This window comes from Fulmarus glacialis, unplaced genomic scaffold, assembly GCF_000690835.1.
Source record: "Fulmarus glacialis isolate BGI_N327 unplaced genomic scaffold, ASM69083v1 Scaffold50447, whole genome shotgun sequence".
Lineage (NCBI taxonomy): Eukaryota > Metazoa > Chordata > Aves > Procellariiformes > Procellariidae > Fulmarus > Fulmarus glacialis.
In genome coordinates, this window is record NW_009224792.1 from 781 (window position 1) to 9,235 (window position 8,455).

The 8,455-nt window shown below is 38.0% G+C and overlaps 1 protein-coding gene across 1 annotated transcript; it reads right to left on the reverse strand.

Moving 5' to 3' along the window:
• Positions 1-666: 666 nt before the first annotated feature.
• VDAC1 (voltage-dependent anion channel 1) lies at positions 667-8,436 on the reverse strand (the record flags this gene model as incomplete). Its single annotated transcript, XM_009582241.1, has 6 exons — positions 667-1,183; positions 2,014-2,071; positions 2,461-2,611; positions 5,685-5,912; positions 8,147-8,199; positions 8,290-8,436. Coding segments are annotated over 6 exons (729 nt in total), but the record flags the coding sequence as incomplete, so codon positions are not given.
• Between the last annotated feature and the right edge of the window lie 19 nt (positions 8,437-8,455).

The following is an 8,455-nucleotide window of genomic DNA, read 5'->3' on the forward strand; positions in this document are numbered from 1 at the left end:
TTATCTTGTTTTCTCCACGAGCTAAACGCATGCATATGTGCAGTTGCCAGAGCTTAACGAGCACTAAAAACATGGCTATGTCTGGAACTTAAATCTACTAAGGATATTTTGTTTGTGTGGTACAAAATATGCAATAAGATGTTGCCAGTCTGCTTCTGGAGCCAAGAATTAGTATTAAATTGTTTTCACAATTAATATAAAGACAAAGTAAAAGGTGACATTTCAATATTTTATTCAAGTTGGGTTTGGGTTTTTTATCCATTTTTAGTAGTGTCAAGTACAGCATTTTGGGGTCTAGTTCCACACAAAATGGAAGACTCTCTAAAAATGTACCCATTTAGTTGCTAAAAAAAAGTGGTAATAAAACAAAAGTCCATTTTAAATTTAGTAATGCAATTATGTGATTGCAGTTACAAAGACTCTTCCCTGATTATGGCCCTGTCTTACAAGCTTTCCAGTCAGTGCACGGGAAAGGAACCACAACACAGGACAGGTAGTATTGGCTGAGTCACATCAAACCTCCTCCGCAACGGACTTACACAAGGTGGACAACCTAAAGCATTCTGGAGACAGCTGTAGGTGTAAGATAACCAAAAAAGACAAACCATTCATGAAATGCCTATCTAAAAATTAAAAAAAAAAAAAAAAAAAATCCCTTTTTCAGACAAGTTTGCACATTCCATTGTGAACGGAAACCTTAAATGTCAGAACATTTTGCTTATGGAATTAACAGTATGATATAGTGGTCTGCGATTCTTAACGTCTCAGTTTTTATACCACATTAACATATTCCTTGTGCAGTCAATACCTTAGTAAAGGTAATCAATACCTTCCTACTTCCTATCATGGCAGCTGACAGATGTGATGGGCAATAACATTAAGGAAAAAAAGGTTGGAATCAGAATTTTTTTTTATGCTTTTGTCTCCATTTCTTTAACAACATAATTTTTAAAGCTTAGCTGTCTTTAACCAGGACTAGCAGGACTGATACTTAGCAATACTTGCATCCCAGACATAAAACATTGAAAGGTACACTATATTCTGAAGGTAGCTATGCTGTATTTTCAAATTAGCGGTTGTAGAATCACTCCTTATGCTTCAAATTCCAATCCTAGACCAAGTTTGTGACCACCTGCGTTGACATTCTTGCCATCCAACAAAGCTGACAATGTCAGTTTGATACCTGCAAAATAGAGAAAAGTGAAAGAAAAGACAACTGTTAAAACTTGGAATGAGCTTCGTGTTCAGTAAGTGCAGTGTCTGTGTTGCTGCTTTAATTTATTGGGTAGCTAGGTTAATGTAATTTGGCAGCTAGCCTTGTAGGGACTGGGCATTTTAAAACAATTTGCAGATATGAAATCTTCCTGAATTATGAAAGTTACAATAAACCACAGTGATAGATTCTGCTTTTTATCACTCCAAGTAATTAAATCTCCGAGTCAGTTCACTGCTGCTGGTCTACTGATTAATCTAATTTTAGAGTCGAGTATTATGAAAAATTGGGACCTTGAAACATATCCACCTTTCTAAACCACTTTAAAATCTAGGTACAAAAAGGCCCAAGCCCTGTCTACTGTGATATCTCATGTCAATCTGCTTGGTATTCTGGCAGTAGATTTATTAGACTACATTAAACCCCATTTTACAGCAGTACAATTGTCCTCTTCCTGGACCAGGGGACCTTGAGAAAGTCACATTTTCAAGCAAAATAAACTCAGTAATAGGAAGCCTCTGAAAGTCCTAAAAATGCATTTACTTATCTGTGAAACACCTAATTGTAGATATACTTTGTATCAACATAAAAGAGTTCAGGTGGATGGTGGTCTCTAATAATCCTGCTTGCAACAGTCATCCAAAATTAACTGAGCAGTCCCTGGAAAGTTCATCATTGGGTTGCCAAGCGGAACAGCAATGTTACAAAACGATTCACATTTTGTCACAAAAAAACCTCTTTGATACTTCCAGACTAAAATGTCACTTACTGATGTCTGAATTTCTTCTGCATAGACTTACCTGGCTTTAAAGTCTGAGTGTATCCTAATCCAATCAGACTGGAGTTGTTCACTTTAGCCTTAAAGGGAAAAAAAAATACCGTATGTAAATAATGTGGTATCTTTCTTCAAAGTCCTTCCTACTTGAAAATTAAATAACACCTTTTAAGCAGGTAAAGGATGTCATCTTTTAAAACACAAAAAAACAAAAATCTAGAGTTAATTTTGCTTCAAAATTAAAATCTCAAAACAGTGCCCAATGATACTATAAAACATTCTGTGTCCCTTTTAAGGAAAATCCAATAGTTGTGCTCTCGTGCTGCCAAAAACAAGACAAAGAGATACGTGTGCCAACGATACACCACAGAACTGCATCAAAACCGTACTTTACTGATGTAAAGGTTGCTTCACATTTCTGTTACAAGACCCTATTTTCAAATGCTTATAAATGTACATGCATAGCACTCACAGAAAAAGAGGCATCTGGGTCAATCTGATACTTGGCTGCTATTCCAAAGCGAGTATTGCTATTTCCGGCTGTCCAAGCAAGATTCACGGCAGTTTCCAGCTTATCATTCACCTTCTGGTAAATGGAGCCTCCAAATTCCGTTCCATCATTCCTGGAAGGAATGCATTAGTCTAGTTTTAAACTGCACTCCAAAACAATCATCTTTATTTCCCCAGTAAGATCTATATTTGCAGAACATTCACTTACACCTCATTTAATATCCCTGCAACAACTAAGATAGAGACATTAGGCCAGATTGGTTATGAAGTCATTTTTAAATGCTTAAATTCATTGGTGGTTACTGTATTTCAACAAACAACTTATGAAACTGAAAAAAAGCCATGACAAACTATCAAAAATAGACTAATGATGACAGCTTCCAATTTTCCCTTCTCTCTAGATGGGAGTCTTTGTAGTAAAGAGATTTATTCTTCTCTGCATATCTCTGAAATAATTATTTTCCCAGGCATACGTCTCCCTAGTGCCCTGAAAGGGCTGCACCCCAATCACCGAGCCTGAGCAGTCATCCTAACACTGCCTCGTCAGCACGCTTTTACCAGACACAGATGAACTGTATCAGAAGTGAAGATGCCCATTTAATGTCCAAGTCTATCGGCTTTTGCAAATGAATACCATTTGCAATAGTCCTTATGGTACATCTGTACTATAGATATCTCTCTCCTAGAAACTGAAATGAAACTAATTTTACTTTGCAGAGAGCACTGGCCAACAGCTGAATGATGACAGCCTTCTACCACTGCTACCGAGTAGCACAACTTCAAATTACTACTGACACCAATGTCACACACAGAATAAAATGTGGTAAATAAAATGCAAAACGTTAGAGCGTGCAGATGATAAAAACAAGAGCAAAAGACTTCTAAGAGCCTTGCGCTCCTTGTAAACCAGTGAGCATCTGAATTTCCATTTTCGCTCATTTTCTTAGAAGAGGATACAAACATATTGCACAAAACAGGCTTTAAACCACAGGAAGACCTCTGCAAATAAAATACTTATGATCATTTCTAAACTTTGAAATAATCTGGTTCCAATTATTAGAGTATTCCAAACCTTCAAAATAGGGGCAGATTTAGAATCTCTCCACTTTTACCCCTTTGGCCTGATGTTCCTTAGTTCATAACAGTCGCACAAACAGTAGTGATATGCCTATTTAAAAGTTCAAGAAATAGCAGCAGCGTTTTAAATTGTTAGAGCAATTCTTCCCGAAAAACACTACAGTACTTACTTCAGATAAGACTGAAGCTCACATAAAACTGCATGTGCTTGGCTCTCAAGAAAAGGAGGGATTAAAAAGGACTGAGGAGAGATGGTTATACAGGCAGATTTTGTGCAAGGTTCCCACACAGCTTTGTCTTGACCTGCAACATTAGGGGGGGGCGGTCTGAGCTATGCTTAAAAAACGAGGAAAGTCATATTTAAAACTAGAAATTATCCAGCCCTACCTCCCATTAGTTACTATTTATTATTAAAAAAATAATAATAATAAAAAAGTCAAACCTCCTTTTAATTCTAATAGTAATAATAGCACTTTTCAGACGTAGATAAAAAAACATTATCCCCCTACGAAAATGAACATATTAAGGCACCAATAAGGAAAGTAACTTGCTAAAGTCCCCAGCTGGTCTGCGTAATGCCAGGAACAAAAGATGATGCTTTAAGCCCCACCTAGTTAAATTATCAGCTCTGCCACAGCATCCCTGTGAAACACTGAACTGTCTAGATATAACACTCGAGCAGGCTAGTGATGGGGGTTCCACACACAACTCTTTCTGGGATTATATAAAAACTCTGACATATTTCAAAGCTGAAACATGTCAAATACCTAACTAATCTATTAATATCAATAAATAAGATTTCTATTCGTATCACACATTTATGGTTTTGCCTGTCAGTTGGTAGAGTATGAATATTAAATAAACAAACTAGGCATCCTCCTGAAGATGATTTATCTTCTACGTACAGTAACCGCAACCTAAGAAACAGACCCTCAGGAATCCAAGAAACAGTACAGAAAGATCTGTGGCCCTGCTGCTGTTATAAAGTTATTTTCTGCTGTTGCTTTAATTAAGAGTAATAATAATTACAGCACTTTATAGCAAAAGCCAATAATACAGTGTTTTGAACTGCTACAGTACACCAAAGTTGAAAGTCATTGGTGTAGTTGAAGGAATAACTCCTAACTCCTGACTGGAAGGGGACCCCGCATATTGTTTTGATGAAAGTTTCCTGCCCACATTTTTGTGCTTTGGCAATCCTTCAAACATACTGTCTGGGCTGTGAAGGTTCAATTGTTCTATAAGGGAGTGCGAGCTTCCTAAACCAGATCTCTGCAAAACAGCATGAAACAGAACAGAAAGCCTTTGAAGCAGCAGCTCCAGGAAGGCAGAACAGTTGTTCAGCCCCCAAATGGGAACAGCCTGCAATAGCTCTCCTACATGCAAAATATCCAATTACCCAAGGGAATGGGAAAGGGGGTCTGGGGGAATGGATTAGGGATTGCCTAATCTCAAAAAACTGTCTTCCCCAAAGGCATAAATTGCTCTTTTAAGAGGAACAGAGGAATTAAGGTTTTCATGGAATTTGGTCCTGGTTTCCCACTGTTCATGCATTCAGAAAGGACAAATGCTTGTGTAAATAGATTATTAGGAGTTATAATACTAAAACAAACTTTTACACTCTATCCTTTCCAGTACTAAAACAAACCCAGTCCATATCTCTTCCATTCATTCCCTTTTGCCTGTTCTTGTTCATCCTCTGATTAACTCTTTCATCTACAGATGAAACCACCATTTTGTTTGATTTTGACACGTGCAAAAGGAAGGCATTGCTTTTATTTCAACTTTCACAAAGAATATTTTTATAACCCACTTGTTTTATTATTCCACTAATAGATTCTAATGATCCTTATCTGTTAGAAAGATAGACACTGGATGCTTGGGTGGTCAGTGAGCTCCAGTTCCTTCCTTCATGCACTCCCTCACCCACATAATTCAAAGAAAAGTTAATGCAGCTAAAAAAATGCAGCTTGCCATCTTAAATGAAGAAGTAATTTCAAATCCACAATTCCCTTTTTTGCCATTGCTGAAACTCCATCCCTTTCATTGTTCTAGTAAGCAGCAAAATCCTTTCAAACTCCTTTTTAATGCCCGTCTGCCAATACTTACACATTAGTATGAAGCTGGAATTCGTCGGTCTTATAGCCAACAGCAAAGTTGCTCTGGGTTACTCTAGACTTTGTTGTCTCAAAAGTCATTTGGTAACCTGCCAGCCACCCCTCGTAGCCAACCACCAGGGCTCCACGTATTGAAGGACCAGCAATATCAAAATCCATGTCGCAGCCAATGTTGATGTGTTCCCTTTTGTACCCTGTCTTAACTTTAGCACTCTTTTTCCTAAGGAGAAAAGAAAGAATCTCGTATCTTTGAAAAGGCACACTCGTAGGTAGCAATTCGATCAAATCAGTTACTTAAACTCAGTGTAATAGTTCTTGAAGACAAAGTATACATACCTGGAGAGCCACATGGTATGTCACCTTCTTACCTTTCACATTTGCAAAACCCTAATTCAGCTACAGTGAATTAATTGCAATCAAGCAATAAAATGCAGTGTGGTGCCCCACTAAGCACTTCTGGGCTGTGTTCTGAAAAGCAGCAGCCCAATAAGCCAGACAGAAGGTGACAAAAACAAATCCTCATCTCCAACTAATCTGATGTTTTTGGAAGTTTGGTAGATGCAGGCAAGGAATGCAAACCGTAGCAGTTTACAGGTTGGCCACAGAAAGTCAATAGTAGTTGGCCTGTCCCAAACAAACAATTTTTAGACAATCCTAGTGAACCAAGTAATTTCATTTACTGTGATAGACGTCAAGAAATCACTACTTTGTCTCCAGCTTCCTGAATGAAAGTCCCTGCTGCTAAGGATGTAGGCTGTTTCAGTGGCTCTGACACCCTATTTTCTGCTTAGGATGCTTTATGAAGTTTAATGGTTACAGCCATTAAAAAGACTGCCAGGTTAATGCAGAAATAAACTTTCCTGAGTCACTTGTCTCTTTTTATGCTATTGGCCAGAACAGTGTTTCCTCATGTGCCTTTAGGTCAGTTTACATCAAGGGTGCAGACCCTCACAAGGCAAGAGAGTTACGTCTAATATATTCAGCTACTCTTATTTAAGATTTTTTTCTTCTCTTTTTACCTTACAAGTGTCTTCTGTCTTTGACCAAATCTTTTACTGAAATCTTTCTGGAAAAGTCAGGCTACTTTGAAATTTCAAATCAACCTTTCACTTCAGCTAGCAAAAAGTCTCCAAGAACTGTTTCAATGAGGTATCAGACCCACATAGAGATTGCTCTCTTTTTTATTATTATTGTTTCGGACTCAAGAATTTCTTGTGTTTTGCAAAATCAGAAATAAAGAGCAGGAGTGCCAAAAGCACTCAGCATTAGCTCATCTGCAACTTCTGTAAAAGTCAGCAGTACCTCTCCCACCAATTTCAACAGGGACAGAGCCACGCTAACACGGGGCACTCCTAAAAATGACTTTCCCTGTTGAAAGATTCATGACAGCCAGTAAGTAGTAAGGAAGGGGAAGAAGGTGTCTCATATTCAGACATGATGCATCTCTGCCAAACTAAACCAGGTCACACTAGGATTGAATCTCACTCCATTTATTCCAATTACAATAGTCCTCCCACAAGGCAATTGTTATAATTCAGATGATAGTACAGTGTCTGTGAAGTGACTAAGAAATAGCTACAGAGCTGTAAATTGTCATTCTCGTACAGGTTTTTTCTTTCTTATTTTTTTAAGAATCCTACCAGCTAAGAAATAATCATCAAAAAACACTAGGGATTATTCTGGTTAACAAATACAAAAATATTTAATTAATGTAGAATTGGGAATGGACTGGAAGCAGTTTACAATGCAGGACACAATCTAAAAGACTGGGTGAAACCTCCACTGAGACTATAACCCAGTAGCCTGCAGTGCAGCGTGCTGTTCTGGCAAGTTAATGTGCGGAATATTTTGACTCACTGGCAGCACTGCTTGCAAAAAGATAATCAGGGAAAAAAAAATAAACCAACATCTAGACCTACAGCTGCTGCTTAATCCCTCTGGCCCACATAAAACGTGGCATCCAATCGCCGCGTCAGAAATACTCCACCACCAAGGCGTGCTGTGGCCAGCAAGAATTCAGATGATAAATTCCACTCCGGAGAAGAGCCCAATTACTGTGTTGACCTATTAAAGCCTTGGCCAACTGGCTCCCGGAGCTTGTTAAGCTTTGCATTACAGCTGACTTGTTTAGCGCTTTTATTCAGACAGTAGCTCATCCTCTGACATGGCCAGAAAAAAGCAACAGGGGTGCAAACAAAACCTTTTCTTCCCACCCTAATTCTGACTATAACTTTCTAGTTACTGTATTTAAAAGTTTGCTTGCTATATCTTAGGATTAAAAAGGAATTGTTAATACTAAGATTTAAATCAGATGTACATGATTTCATCATGCACAGGCTGATTATTCACTGTCTTGATATCTTAGGACAGAACAAGTGAAGAAGCAAGACAGTATTCTGCAAAACTAAAATAAAAAATGCCTTTTTTTGTCACTTAAGCTTACTCACTTCTTACCCAGTGTTAGGAGAGAAGGAGGAGTCAAAGGTCAGCTTCAGGCCACGTGCAAGCTGAACAGAAAAGAAATTCACTGGTTGGATTTATAATTAGGGATTGTCATAAGTTAATTTGTAAATTGCATCTTTTGAGCCAAAAATTACCTGATCTTCAAGAGTAATCTCCGTGCCTAGTGTGTTGTCGGTGTTCCACTTTTCTGTGAACATCAATCCATATTCCACCCATTTGTATTTTGTTTCCAAACTACCACTAACTTTGCTCGTTTCTGAGTTTGCTGAACCTGAGCTTGTAAATTCCTAAAAATAAAAA